The sequence below is a fragment of the Punica granatum genome, chromosome 3, assembly GCF_007655135.1.
Source record: "Punica granatum isolate Tunisia-2019 chromosome 3, ASM765513v2, whole genome shotgun sequence".
In the NCBI taxonomy this organism is placed as follows: domain Eukaryota; kingdom Viridiplantae; phylum Streptophyta; class Magnoliopsida; order Myrtales; family Lythraceae; genus Punica; species Punica granatum.
In genome coordinates, this window is record NC_045129.1 from 36,601,876 (window position 1) to 36,617,131 (window position 15,256).

Genomic DNA, 15,256 nt, shown 5'->3' on the forward strand with positions numbered 1-15,256 from the left:
GCAGGCATAAATTAGATTTTAAATAAATGAATTAAATCACAATTGAAATAAAAAAAATTATAAAAATGAAACATGAAAAATGATAATAAAAATACTTAAAAAGATGACACCAAATTAAACTAGAATTTACAAAATTTAAAAGAAAAAATTTATCAGAGAGAATGATTATGAGATATACTTAAAAACAATAAATATATTCGGGTTTAAAAAATAATTTCTAGAGGTGTTGAAAATGCTATGAAATTATAATGAATTACATGTAAATTGAAATATTATAAGTAAAAAATTCACTTGAAAGTACGAAGTGAAGGACTTTCAATGACTAAATGTTTGGGAAACATTTCTAATCTATTAATACCATATGTGTTTTTTTAATTTTCTATAAAATGTTGCTAGTGGTAAAAAAAATTATTGATAGCAAATATCTCATATTATAAATGTTTGAGAATCTTATAATTATCCTTTTACTTGGTAACATTTATTAATTTATTCTAATAATATTATATTAGTAAAGTATCTCATATTAATTAGCAAATATATTTTCCCAAGGATACAAAGGAAAAAGGATGATACGAAGGCAACAAAGAAAAGTTTTATTGAAAAGAATGCACTAGCAAAAGTACCCAATTTTCCTAAGAAACAAACCTGATTATATAACTGTAATTTTATTCTGTGGGAAATTAAATGTTGATAAATATATCAATGCGAAATAAAGAGGAATTTATTAGTATATTGTGATATATAAGCCTCCGATTGTCAGAAGCAAATTACTACTTTTTTTGCCGTTGTACATAGTACAGACCCCCCCGTTAAGCACATTCAATGATTTTCTTTTTCTTTTGTTTTTTTCTTACTCAGTACATATATATATATATATATATATATATATATATATATTTGTATCCCACCTTATTAAACATGGTTAGAATAATTAATATTAAAATAAAGTTTAAGATAATTTTATTAAAAAGTTAAAAAGAAAAGATAAAATTTATATGTCTCCCACCCTATTAAATAGGGTTAGAATAGTAAATGATGTTGTCTTCTACCTTACTCCCACCTTATTAAAGAGGATATATTAGAATAGTAAATAAAGTTCTGTCCCACCGTACTAAATTGGATTAGAATAGTAATCATTAAAATAAAAATTAAATTAAAAATTTAAAAAGAAAAGAAAAAATTTATATTTATCTCCCACCCTATTAAATAGGATTGAATATTAAATATGAAAATAAAGTTTAGGTTAATTTGTATTAAAATGTTAAAAATAATAATAAAATATTTTTTTATTAAAGTAAAGTTAATTTTTATTGAAAAGGAAAAAAGACAAGAAAATAATTATATTTATCTCCCACCCTATTCAATAGGATTGAATAGTAAGTACGAAAATAAGCTTTACTTTAATTTTTATCAAAATGTTAAAAATAATAAAAATTTAATTTTTTATTAAAATAAAGTTTACTTTAAAATGTATTATTAACAAAACACACTATGTGCATCGCATGAGCCTAAAATCTATATATATATATATATATATAGATATATAAAGTTGTATCCCATCCTACTAAATGGGGTTAGAACAATAGATATCAAAATAAATTTTAAGTTAATTTTTATTAAAAAGTTCAAAAGAAAAGAAAAGAAATTTATATTTATCTTCCACCATATTAAATAGGATTGAATAGTAAATATTAAAATAAAATTTAGGTTAATTTTTTTAAAAATGTTAGAAATAATAAAAAGTTAATATTTTTCTTAAAATAAAGTTTACGTTAAAATTTGTTATGAACAAAACATGTTAAATAAAACAACACTAACTAAAAATTCGTGCATCGCACGAGCCTAAAAATTTAGTGTTATAATAAAGAGAAAGAAAACTAATCGTAATATATTTGTCGCGTTCGCATTAAAATAATAGAGATTAATTAATTAGTTCCATCATAAAACCTCAAAAATTTGATAAAATTCTAGTAAGTGCATTATTTTCACTATGCCTTCATGGAAAACTTTAATTTGAAAAATCCCTGCAAGCGATACGTGTATTTCATCCGACTTATCTTGAACCGAATTTGATGAGAGATAAAATCAAGTCTCGAATCGATTTAAGAATTATTTTAGTTGTAAGATTTTAGCCTACTACATCTCCGGTTACAAGCAAATCTCATGAGCCTAGTACATGCTTTAGTAATGTAAAGTAAAAAATTTAGTTGCTAAAAAGTTTATTTACCAACTAATAAACTCTTTAGAAACTAATATTTAATTCCCAATGAGAAAAATATAGATGCTAAAAATCTACAACAGCTAAAATAATTGTGTTGGTTGCAAGTTAGTTATCATAGCTCCGTAGTTAAAGAATTTGAAAAATAAATATATTATATGATTGGAAAATATTTTAGCTGTTAATTACGAATGACCTTTTAATAATTAAAATTGATTATTTTGTTAATAATATACTCTCTTTTTTTTTTTGTAGTGGTGCGACCAGATGGGAATTAGTTTTTTATTTGAAAACTGACTATTAAGTCTACAAAATTATATTCTTTTGTTTTTTTTCTGAATACAAAATTATATATTATGATATGTACATATTAATCGTTGTCATAGGCTCATATATGTTGTATAATATTATTCCTTTACAGCATTCTCCTCTGTTCGGGCTTGCATATCCTTTGCTTGGTGCACAATAAAAGTCCAATTTTGATGACTATTGATGATGGTGAAGAAGTAAAGGAATACAGTAAAACTAGGGAAGATACGCATGCACATAAATATATAATATATATAAAGAAAACTATAGTATATTAAACCAAGAAACGAAGAATTATAGTGATGTTCCGAAAGGATTAGCCATTAATTTGCTAATAGAAGGAAAGGGAAATAATTGCATGGAGATCTTGAGGAAGAGATTTATATGCGTCTGCCACCTGGATATTCTTACCAAAGGTCAGGAGAGGTTTGTCATCTCAAGAAGTCGCTTTACGGGTTGAGGCAAGCTTCACGAAATTGGTATGCCAAACTTGCGAAATCTATGCGACACTATGGGTTTCGGCAGTTTGGAGCGGATCATTCCCTCTTCATATTTAAACGCAGTAAAATTTTTCTTGCGGCTTTAGTATACGTTGATGATATTCTTGTGGTTGGGAATAATCATGAGCAGTGCACATGCTTCAAGCGATACCTAGATCAATGCTTTCGCATAAAGGATCTGGGATCGGTACGATACTTTTTTGAGATTGAAGTGACCAGAATGAAGTCCGGACTATTTCTTAATCAGAGGATGTATGTGCTTGACATACTTAAGGAGTGCGGGATGCTTGGTGCACGACCATCTCCATTTCCAATGGAACAGCATCATCGGTTGACAACGGATTCAGGGACTCCTCTTAATGATCCCAACAGGTATAGGCGACTAGTTGATCGTTTGATTTATTTGAAGACTACACGACTAGAACTTTGCTATCCGATACATATCCTGTCTCAGTTCATGCAGAATCCACGTCAAGATCACTGGGATGCCGCGATGCGGGTGCTTCGTTATTTGAAACAATCACCGGGACAGGGAATTTTTCTACGGCCAAGCTCATTAGAACTCGAAGTCTATTGTGACTCGGACTGGGCCAGTTGTCCCATGACACGTCGTTCAACCACGGGATATTTTGTAACAGTAGGAGGGTGTCCTATCTCCTGGAAAACAAAGAAGCAATCAATGATGTCTCGCTCTTCGGCTGAAGCGGAGTATCGAGCTATGGCAGGAGCAGTTAGTGAAGTCTTATGGCTTCGAAGTTTACTTAATTCTCTTGGGATCAATTATTCTACGCCTACTCGACTATTTTGCGATAATCAGGCTGCTTTACATATTGCAGCTAACCCAGTATTTCACGAGCGAACGAAGCATAAAGAGATAGATTGCCACTTCGTTCGTAAACATATTCGGTCTCACGTGATCAAAACTGCACACATATCGTCAAGACTGCAACTTGCAGATATCTTCATGAAAGCTTTAGGGCGAGATCGATTTTGTTTTCTCTTGGGCACATTGGGCATTCGAGATCCTCATGCTCCAACTTGAGGGGAAGTATTACAGGATATATTATTGCCAGGACTAGTGGGTCTATTTTGTATCATATAATCTTAGTTAGCCTAATTAGTTTTATGTATAATAGGCAATTGAATTCTTTCCTGTTTTTCTTTCTTATACTCAGCTATATGTACATCCCCAGAGAATAATCAAATCAAGCATTCTTTTCGAGCTTTCATTCATTGGTCTTTCACAATAGGACATCACAGAAGAATTCCTTCTGACTACTGAAGGGTGGATGAGTTCCTTGACAATTATAACCATAGCCCTGTTGGTGGTGGTGGTGGTGGTGGTGTTCTTGTTCTTCTTCCACGATGACGACATGGTTACGTAAACAAAAGTCGTTTTAAGCACTCTGGTTTGAGAATTTACGTGCGTATGAATTTATAGTGACTTCAGCATCTAAATTCTCTCTAAGTTAGGGAAATTAAACGAGAAGGTTTCCCACTATCAAATGTTATGGAATTATTCAGCTGAGGTGAGCTCGAGAAATTAAATATTACACTTTTACTTAATTTACAAATGTTTTCATGTAGACAATATACTACGAACTGGAAATGTGAAAGCATGTATACGTGCCACTTCAACTTGCAATTTGCCATAATTCATTTTCCAAATTACATAATTAAATATTTTTATGAAACTATATACATTTATATATGTGTGTGTATATTTTTGTGTCCTAAATTATGCGTAGATTTTTACCCAAAATATATATATATATATATATATATATATATGTGCATAGATGCTTCTTGCAATGACGTAGCTGAAAAATATGTGTTGCATTTCTTACCGACGAAGCAATATATGCTGCGATAAACTGTCCAGGATTAATCACTTCTTCCTAAACCATAAATTAAGAAGAAAATCAATATATATATATATATATATATAAATATACTGAGCTTTAAGTCTCAGGATGCAATCTACCGAAAAAAAAAAGTCTCAGGATGCGTATATTTAATTACCCATTCTCGATAGGAAAAAATAGTTTTGAATTCTAAATCAAGAGAAATTTTTCAGTGATACTATCAAGTCACGTGACAAGAAAAATAACCAATTAAAATACAACAAATTCATAAATGAGATGCTAATCGCATGAACAATTACCATAATTATTGTTAACTGGAAGAATTATGTTGGTTCTTTCTAAACACTTCATTATGATTTTATGATGTAGCTTTCAAGGATTTTTTTTAAATTAATCTCTCAATATGATAATAAATCAAACAAGAACTCTACTGAATTATTTTTCGATGCATAATTGATTAATAAGTCGCTAATGAAAAATCATAAATATATATGAAAATATATATAAGGATATATATATATATATACACACACATATATGTGTGTATGCCCCTGCTTCCTCTTATTAATAATTTGATACCCAGGTTAATTTGAGAAAATTTTAGATGATCCTACCTCAAATAGCTTGGTGAGAATGAACTAATAAGAATTCTTTAATGAAAAATAATTATGACAAAGTGATTAGCACCAAGTCTCTAGTTTCATGCAATTTGATTGGCACTTTCTCCTGCTACGTGACAAGGTAGAATCACCCAATAACTTCTCAGTTAATAAAGAGAGAAGAAATCACCAATAAAGTGTTGGTGCAGTAATAAACAGCTCAAATCCCTATAAATAGAAGAATATGAGTTCGAGTTTCAAAAAGTACACTTTCTATGAGAGGGAATAACCTTTAATGCTCGATCCTCCGTAATTGCGAGAGTTAGAATTCTATCATTATACTGGACTCACGGACCTCTCTTGTAACCAAAAAAAAATATTTTCTTCCGTAAAATGCAGTTTCACATGAAAACAAAGACATTATATTTGTCCACGTGTGAATTTATTTTTCCACAGAGATAATATTATATTTTATATATGAATTTATACAATATACACGAAAATTAATCTGTGTGTATGGGTTCTAAGTGGTGATGGTTGGGTTAGGATGTCTTGGCCCTAGGTCCAACCCAAACCAAAGTGAACCTTATCATAAGATCAGCTAGGATGTTCGTACGCTTTGTGCACATGAACTTATTTGAATCCGTACGCTTTGTGCACATGAACTTATTTGAATCCATGAACTTGTGGAGTGTTCATGGACTTAAAAAAACAAACTACTCGTTATAATAAATATAAAATAAAATCAGCAGGAGGTCATTGCATATGAACCGTTGGATGACTGGACAAAAACAATTTAAACAGGGAGACCGAAGCTTGCAAATCTCAATGTGATAGCAGCCACTCGATCGTCGAACTAGAGCCCAACGTAGCTACAAAGCAACTCAGCCAACTCGATGTTAGCACGGTAAGCCTCCCAATTACGTTGAAACATTACAATGGGAGAATGCATTATTCAATATGCTATGAGCAATACAACGCGGCCGGAAGTGAATTACAGCTCTAGATCTAAAAGCTTCGTATGGGTAAGCTGGTTTATACTCTACATTAGAATTACAGGTAAATCTGCCCACTTCGTGGTGCGGAAAAAATGAACAAATTTTGCATGAGATGCGTAAGCTCACCGTGCGCGATATTGGCACTTCCTCATTATGGAGATGATCCCATCCCCCAACCCGAGGAGCAACTCCATATGGCAACTCTCCTAAAACATGAGATGTCGAGTTTGGTTTCGCGTCGGTTTTGTACCAGGCGAATGCCTGTTTCTCACTATTTTAGCCCATATGAAACCCGGAGGACTTGAAATTACTGCTGAGATTCGGCAGCCTAAGGGTTGCAATAACTCCAGCAGCAAAGGCACTGATAGAAGCGAGAACGAACGCGGGAATGTTCCCACCACCAAAAAGCGCATCCCATGGACCCGCACCAAGCGACACTATCATCTGAAGCAACACAATGCACACAAAGTCAGTCACTCGCGGTAATTTCCTCCCACAACAGATATTTCAAAGTAAGAAATTACCTGAGGAATAACAATCGCTAGATTAAGAACTCCGATGGCCAGTCCTGAACAATACCAATTCCAACAGTCCAAGAGAGCCGTCAAAAATTATGAAACCATGATTCAAAATATATACAGGAAAATGAAAATGCAGATAGTAATCACAGACCCTGTCCACCACCAGAGTCGGCAGTCAACTCCGCTGTGACAGAAAAAGGAACACTGTATGTAATCTGCATGACGGCAAGAAGACAATCAGCATCACCACTCGGGTGTACTAAAGCTTGGAAAGGAAGGAAAATCACAGACGTTGAAACTTACTGCAAGGGGAAAGCCAAGGAGAGAGAAGACAACCAATGCAGCGACCTGAATTGCTTTATTGCCTCCAATGACATGTTGAATTCCTTGAGAATATTTATTAACTGATACCAAGCTGATGATAGCAGTTGCAGCCATGCAGGCAAACACTATGAAATTGCTCAGGGCCCAAACAAGCCTTGTACCCATTCGCTGACACATTGGCTCAATGAAGAAAGAACTGACGCCCAGAACAACCTGACCACATAATCAACTGATATTTGTTACTCCTATAATTGGAAAGAACTTTCAAGGTTACACATAGTTCAAAACCTTGATAAGTTCAAAATAGTGATGATTCAAATCTTGAGCTCTTACAGAATTCAACAGCAAACCGAAAGAACCTTCTCGAACTCCTTGGTTGTATAGTTGTATTTCAGAACTGTTCCCTTGAGGATCCCCGTGATAAACTTCCCTCCCCATCCAATCAGTGTCAAAAAGGAAGAACGGAAACCAAGACACCTGCATTATTTATGAAACACAACCATATCAGGTGAAGCTGGACTCAACTTAGTTATTGTCTATTGAAATTCTTAGACCATGTACTAAATGATGTTTATATATGTGTCATTAATTCCTTACCCAAGTAAGAGCCATGACAATAAGCACCGAATGCATCGCAGGGGGTAAATGCCTTAAACTAGTCAATACTTTCACCATGATTGCTCCAGGACCGTCACCTAAAATCTCATTATGATCATTGCTTTGGTTGGGATGGTGATTTTGCACCAAATCCCTTTCTTGAACAGCCTCCGCATTGATACCATTACCATGATTAACATCTTTAAAATCCTGTTTTACTTTTGACAACTCTAATCCATCTTGCTGAGAATCATCCAGCAAAGGGGCAACATCTGATAGATGGTGATGCTGACTAAGAGACAGTGGAACCTCCTCAGCAAAGTATATAGTCACTAGGGTACAAAATGTAAGGAATATCTGCAGACCAAAGAAATAAAAGTTTAATAATCGATTACAATGCAAGGTCGATAGAACAAGTGTACAGTTCACAAAATCTTGCTAGTGAATCGAATTAGCTTGTTTATGAGTTGCTAACATCAAAGGAGAACACAAAATGGAAATGAGCTATAAGAGCCATATGCCACCAAAGAAAAATGTCAGACATCTCAGATTGCACTAGAAGAAGTGATTTGTTGTGGAAAATATGAAAAGAAAAGTACACGCCCATTCTAAATTGGTGGTCTATTCCATCTTCAGGGGTTAATAAAATTTCACGAAAGTAGAATCTCACCACAGCGACAAGAAAAGCTGCCTTCAAATTCCCGCAAGCTTCACAACAAGCTCTACTAGTCAGGAAAGGAAACCATCTGCAATAGAGTAGATTACCTGGTGAAGACATAACCTCGCAATCTAAAACTTCAAACTAATCAATCTTAAAAATACAAGCCCTATCTTAGAAAGAGGAACTTAAACATTATATAAGAGGAAAAAATAAGCGTCGCTCGGGTGCAACCATTTTCAGCTTCATCGTCATAAAATAATCAGGGCAAACTGATTCAAGATACACGAAGTTAAACAGTGCAAACAATAAGACAACATGCATGCTTACTTATGCCAATTCCCACTAGCACCGGAAGAAAATCCAAGAATATTGCCTACAGCCATCCACGTAGCAAATACAGCATTTGCTGCATTTCTCTGCTCAGGACCTGCAGTGTTGACACACCATATATTAAATAGACTTGCTTGTATATGGCACGATGAACTCAGATATAGACAAGAAGATATCGAGGCTTCACAAGGATAATACGAAAACAATGTATTTGAGTATGTCTGTAAGTTTAACAACCTGATAGATCAGCGAGAAGAGCACGGGCAGGTCCCTAGAAATGGCAAATATTTCAGAATCTCCTCAACATATAGTAGTCAGTAAGCAACGTGTTTTGGGTATTGAGATAGGGCTGCACTGTATAATCTCTTACCTGCACTGTATTGTTCGCAAGATCCAGCAACCAGAATCCTATTATAAAGACAAAAGCTGCCCTTGTTCGAGTGCCTTTATATGTGCTGCATCAGCAGAAAAGTCTTAGGGTCTCTTTCCTACCCAATCAATAAAGTAATAGAGACAAAGGACAAGGCAATAGACCTGCAGTGCTCTTCCGTATCACCTAATAGATATCCAATGTCTGCAGAAAAGCCGATCAATATCACCTACATACAAGCCTTTGTTCAGAAAAATTAAAACAAAATGAGACATTTCAATATAAAACATTAGAATCACAAAGCTCACAGCAAAAGAGATCATGAGAGATCCAGCCAAAATAAATGGCCGTCTTCTACCATACTTTGACATGCATTTATCACTCCATATTCCAACACAAGGTTGAACCTGAAAAGAAAAAGCCGCCAAAATTTGTAAAGATGAACGCGTGTCATTCACTTTTCATCTTCCCCATTTTTGGGGTAAAATGGCCTAATGCTAAACTTTCGTGCAAGTTGATAAGATTGTGAAGTTCCAAAAGACTTGAAAATAAAATGTTGATCTAGCTCTTAGACGGTCTGGGGAAGGAGATTTTTCATCCCTCATGAATGATATAAAAACAGAGAGTTGAAAAAATTATCAGCTTCACCATAATTTACAGGAACTAGTCCCTTTGTTGAGTATTTTAATAAATTCGTGTCTACAGTGATTGGTAGCAGAGGTTGCCAATTCAGTAGTGTGTCTCGCAAAGGTGAGATTTTCTTCAATCAGTTGTATTGGAATGGCAGAGGCAGTAATGCATCCAAGTCTTGGACAATTTTTCATTCAATTTAAAAACTCCAAATGACACAATAAGGATCTAGTCAAGCGCCGTGTGGTATATGCTTATGTCAGAGGCTGCCTCTGTGGAATAAACTGCCACTGGCTCAATTGGACAGGAGGTAGTAGAAATCACATACCACAAGGCCTGTAATAGGTCCGCACAACCAAATGAACGAAGAAAAGGCATGTCCTATCCCAAGAGTCTGCACCAAATAATAAAAGCAGGGCACGGTCATCTCCTTGCAAAAGCTGTATGAGCTGATTCCAAAGCAAAATCTGGAAGAATAAAAGAACCAGACATCCATTTCCACGAGTTGACAATTTTTAACGACAATAACTATACCTGCTCTTTACATTGAAAGACAAGTTGAACCACGTAAATCTAGTGCTCTAACCAGTGCCTTTCTATGATATTTTATCACATACAACGTTGCACATCATAGGACAGAAGAAAAAAGCCAAGCTTCTTAAGCTCAAGTGTGTATGTAATAAGCCCATTCTAGCGGTGGATTAGCAGTTCCGATCTAATTCAAGTGAAGACAGCAGTTTTGCAAATTTCAGACAACATTGGTGATCTCTAGCCTTATTTCCTAATCCACATTTGAATTGAATCGGAATATTGTGTTAGTTCACACTCAGAGTTACAACTGAACAGCTTGATGAAACTCCATTGAGGAAACAAATCAAACTTGAAAATTGCCCCCTTTACAGTATCACGAATACTGCAGCAGAAGCGTAACGGGCCACAAGGCATGCGGTCAGATTACGATGACGACAGTAAAGAGACAGACCTGAATGTAAGGAGTCAAGAGCGAGAGCTGCAGGGCCCAACCGAACTGAACACCGGCGGCGACGGTGCAGCTGAGGACCAGCATCACGAGAGTGCGGTTCTGAGATCTGTTGGGGGCATCTCCGGGCGAGAACTCGCCATGCGCCCCATTCGCGGGCCTAGACGAGGAGGAAGGAGAAGGAGAGAGAGACGAACTGAGCTCGATCCGGTGATGGTGGTGGTGGCGGCGGCGACGGCGGTCGTCGTCGTCGTCGTCCACCGAGACCATCTCCACTTCGAAGTCATCCCTGAGGTTCCGGTACGGCACCTTGATCGGCTTCTCCGCCATGAATCGGCGTCGCTGCTACTGATGTCTACTCCCGGCCTCTGAGATTCATCCACAGTTCATCGGTAATGGCTCGAAGATCATCGAGACACTCTCACAGATCTGCTCTCAGGATAAAATCAATCGCCAATTCCCTTTGCAGATTTATTTAAAAATAAAAATTAAAGCTAAAATAAAATAAAAAATAAAAAAAGTCAAATTTGGGCGGGTCGGGTTCGTGGCGGCTGATTCAGTGCCGCGAGGCGGCAGGGAGAGCGGGTACGATCACGACCGTTGATCAGAATATTTTCCACGACAGCTCTACGGTGGACATCAATTGAAAGCGACTGGGGAATTGATCGGTGCCGTCAGTTGCGGCGGAGAGAAAGGGCAGTCGACTTTGGACCGTTGGATTCATGATGAAGGAAAGGCAAGAGTAATAACGGGCGCCGCCAGCGAAATGGAATCGCGTCGAGTCGAGTGTACGCGTACGAGTGAATATCAGAGCACAGGGGTGCAACAATTTCTCAATACTCTGATTCAGGAGTTCCATCGGATTGGATTGAATTGAATTTTCTGGGAAATCAAACAGGGAGTAAACTTCAGCTGAGTTTTCAATTACATTCGTCCCGGTTGACATGGATCTAATTATCTCCATCTTCCGGAAGTTCCCACCCGCGCTACAAGTGATCACTGAAGTCGAGTTTATGATTTCCGAGTGTCTATCGATTAGAAGGAACATACTCAATGAGCAGAAAAGCGTATTCGAATGATGGAATCATTCGACGAGTGGGTATACAGAGAATATGTCGTATCTAAACTATTGAGCATACAGATCTATCACCGTTCCGGTTATAGTGGATGCAACTCGAGTATTACCAACGGCAGCATGCTGAAACGTCCCCAAGCTACCTAGATAGCCCAAAGAGTCTTTTGTATTCTAATGTCAACCTCGTTGTTGAGCGCCCTGACTGCCCAAATCAGCGGCGACCTGTGCTGCACGATTGAGAGCACCAGAGAACCAAAGAGCTCCCTTTGAGAAGTAGCTGCTGTTCATCACTGAGTTTGCGGCTGCTGCAGCTGATCTCCCCGTTGCTGATACAGCTGATCTCGTGAGCTCCGTCACATGGTATTTCTCATCAACAGACTTGACCGCTTCAACACCTGCAAAAAGCTTATCGGCAAGGCCAGTTCTCTCAGCGAAGTCAGATACCTTATTTAAGGCAGTGGCCGAAACTTGATGGGACTCATCAAAGTCTTTGGCCTTGGCCAGTGCATCTTTGCTCAGCGTGTATCCCTTTGCAAGCATGGTCTTCACGACTTCTTGGGCCACAGCCACAGCTTCCCCAGGATTCGAGACAAACTGACCTCCTTGAGTCTATACGGAGTACAAAGTTGAGCAACTCAGTTGATAAAGAAAAGCACCAAGAGGCAAAGCACTAACTTTAGGACAGCTCTCGCTCTCAGAAAAGTAAACATACGCTTGAGCTAGTATCATCTTCCTGCCTCAGGGAGTAAGCCCTATTCCAAAAGTCGAGTTCATCATCGTAGTGCCCCCAGCGAGTAATGCAGACTTGCTGATCAACAATAGTGGCACCCTAGAAAAGGGAACGGATAGTTTTAGATATGCCTCAAATCTTCAGTTGCAAGCCACAGTTGCAACATAGGAACACCGCTGAGTTTCCAGTAAGTATCAATACTTACACTCAGCAAGACGGCCGTCTCCTGAGAGTATGCGTCTTTGAAAGTCACATAGGCAGTAGAGCCGTAGTCACCAGATCTGTATGCAGGAAAAAACATGTAGCAAATGTCAACCATAAATTGATTAGAAAAGTGAAAAGCGCGTATAGGAATCCTCATATGTAATATATATATATATATATAGTATATCATAATATACTAAGCCCCAAATGGGTTAGGCGAAATATCAGAAAACTTTTACTGGGCCCACTTAAATTCAGAAAAAGGCTTCTCATGCTGATGTTGGTAACCAGTGACGAGTAGCATAAACAATGCGAATGCAAGACGTAGAGATGGAAGCTTGAGAAAGAGTTCCAAAAGCATACTGCAACATTACCAGCAATTTTGCACATGATAATCAGTATCCACGCTCTCCACCAGATTCATTACCTCACATTATTGCCCTATCTATGGTGGCATATTTCCTAGATATTATTGAACAAGACATACATCTATTATTGATAATATCTTCCTTTTTGTCCAAGTAGGATTCTAAGTACCACCTTATCGGATGGCATATAATGGCTTCTGCTTTAAGAGATCAATACACGCACTGAGTTGGGTTCTTAACAAGAAAGAATTATTTTCACCAAAGCAGGATCCATAAACACTAGCAACCAGGCTGCATCAGGGGTGATGATGCAGTCTGATCCTGTTTTAAGCCAAACCCGGGTAGCTCCATTTGGAGACTATACTGACCAACCTGTGTCCTTTTATCGAATCAGGACACTTTGGCTAACATTTGTCAATATTGACAACAATCTTCTTATTTTACCAAACAATGTAAGCATAATATTTCGAGTAATCCTACTATTTCAGCGTAAATATCTTCTGTTGCAATACAAGAATCAGACACCTGATAACAGCATTATATTTAACTCAATGGTGGTGTAAATTCTCCATGTAAAATTATCAAGCGATCCACTAATATCAGCTAACAATGAAACTGGAGATTGCTTGCAATTCTAAGTCAAAGCATCACATTCCGAGTAATAGCTCTTTAAACCTAAAGAACGAACGATACGTGTATCGAAAATAGAGAGCCATACCAAAACCGAATGGGCTCGCTACAATCTTACAACGAACAGGCATCGAATTGCATACCTTACAATCTCCAGATGCTCGATAGCACCAGAAAAAGCAAAGAAATCGTACAGATCACTCTCCGTAGCCTTTGGAGACAGACTTGTGACTTCAACAGCGTATCCACCGCCAGAAGAGCTCATCCTCACTGAGAGATTTTCACAGAATAAGGGAACTGCAAGCTCAGGTCACTCCAAAAATGCTCGAACCAACATGAAGATTGCATCAAAAATTCAGTTCATAAACATGCTAAGCCACATATCAATCTCGATAATCAGTTCAAAGATATATCATCCAAAAATCACTCGAGAGCTGGGGATCAGTCCTCCGATGCTCATCGAAACCAAAGAAACAGTAAATCACGCACAGACGGATGAAACAGGAGGAGGACGACAAAATACCGGGGCCGTCACCTCTGCTCGAACGATTGGAATTGGGCTCGCTGGACGATGACTCCGGCGGAGATTGCGAGAGCGGTGTAGAATTCGGGCAAGATTCCGACGACTGGAACTTCTCGAGGCTATCTCTCGATCTCTCGCGCGATCTGTTCCAATGAAACGGAGAAGCGAAGGGAAAATTTCTGTTTTCTTCTCTCCCTGGGAAAGTGACAGGTAATTTTAGACGACCCGACTCAACCGTGACGGTCAGTCGGGTTGAAACTTGGAACCCGAATCGAGTAGAGTGGGCCATTCCGGTTAGGGCTCGGTGGGCCTGAAAATGGTCTCTGGCTCATAAATCTAAATTAGAAGCCCTATTTCCCACCACTTTCTCTTTTTTTTTAAGTGCAAAATACGATGCTATATATATATATTTTACCGGTTATAAGAAAGGTTCATAGTCTGGTATAAGAATAGTAAAAGTTGAATGAATGTATTAAATACAGAATGGGTATGAAAATCTCACTTACGAGAATCGAGCTTGGAATCATATAGTCCCAAGTTGTCGACTTGTGCTAGTACACTACGGTCCCTTTTATTAATATGATGCTATGTATATTTATGGCACCAGAGCATCAATGGTGAATCATATAGTCAAGACATGGGAGTATCGTTGTCAAGAGGACCAGACAGTGAAACGTGATGGGCATTATGTTGTTCGTACTCTACCAGCACGTCATGGAACAACCATTATTATCTGCTTTATTCATCGCATGTAAAGCGCACATATTGATATAGCTCGTTATATGGGGTGCTGTGGCGGTGAAAACTCGAATGCGAACGACTTCC

General features: G+C 37.4%; 2 protein-coding genes across 3 annotated transcripts; both read right to left on the reverse strand.

Annotated features, from left to right (window-relative positions):
- Positions 1-6,307: 6,307 nt before the first annotated feature.
- On the reverse strand, positions 6,308-11,231 carry LOC116199824 (sucrose transport protein SUC3). The gene is made up of 14 exons (XM_031530367.1): positions 10,905-11,231; positions 10,251-10,316; positions 9,601-9,699; positions 9,457-9,521; positions 9,293-9,377; positions 9,160-9,193; positions 8,920-9,019; positions 8,602-8,677; positions 7,932-8,288; positions 7,668-7,811; positions 7,314-7,547; positions 7,162-7,225; positions 7,014-7,057; positions 6,308-6,933 (listed from the first exon to the last, which is right to left on the reverse strand). Exons 1-14 carry the CDS (start codon positions 11,229-11,231, stop codon positions 6,766-6,768), a joined length of 1,863 nt encoding a protein of 620 aa, XP_031386227.1. The 3' UTR covers positions 6,308-6,765.
- A 567-nt stretch (positions 11,232-11,798) lies between these two features.
- Positions 11,799-14,735, reverse strand: LOC116199885 (binding partner of ACD11 1). Of its 2 annotated transcripts, none has more exons than XM_031530467.1 (5): positions 14,444-14,735; positions 14,052-14,178; positions 12,912-12,987; positions 12,689-12,805; positions 11,799-12,585 (listed from the first exon to the last, which is right to left on the reverse strand). In XM_031530467.1, the coding sequence occupies exons 1-5, from the start codon at positions 14,718-14,720 to the stop codon at positions 12,154-12,156; spliced, it is 1,029 nt and encodes a 342-aa protein (XP_031386327.1). In that variant the 5' UTR covers positions 14,721-14,735; the 3' UTR covers positions 11,799-12,153. The 2 variants fall into 2 exon arrangements, with proteins under 2 accessions (XP_031386327.1, XP_031386326.1); XM_031530466.1 differs by having other exon boundaries at positions 14,432-14,735.
- Between the last annotated feature and the right edge of the window lie 521 nt (positions 14,736-15,256).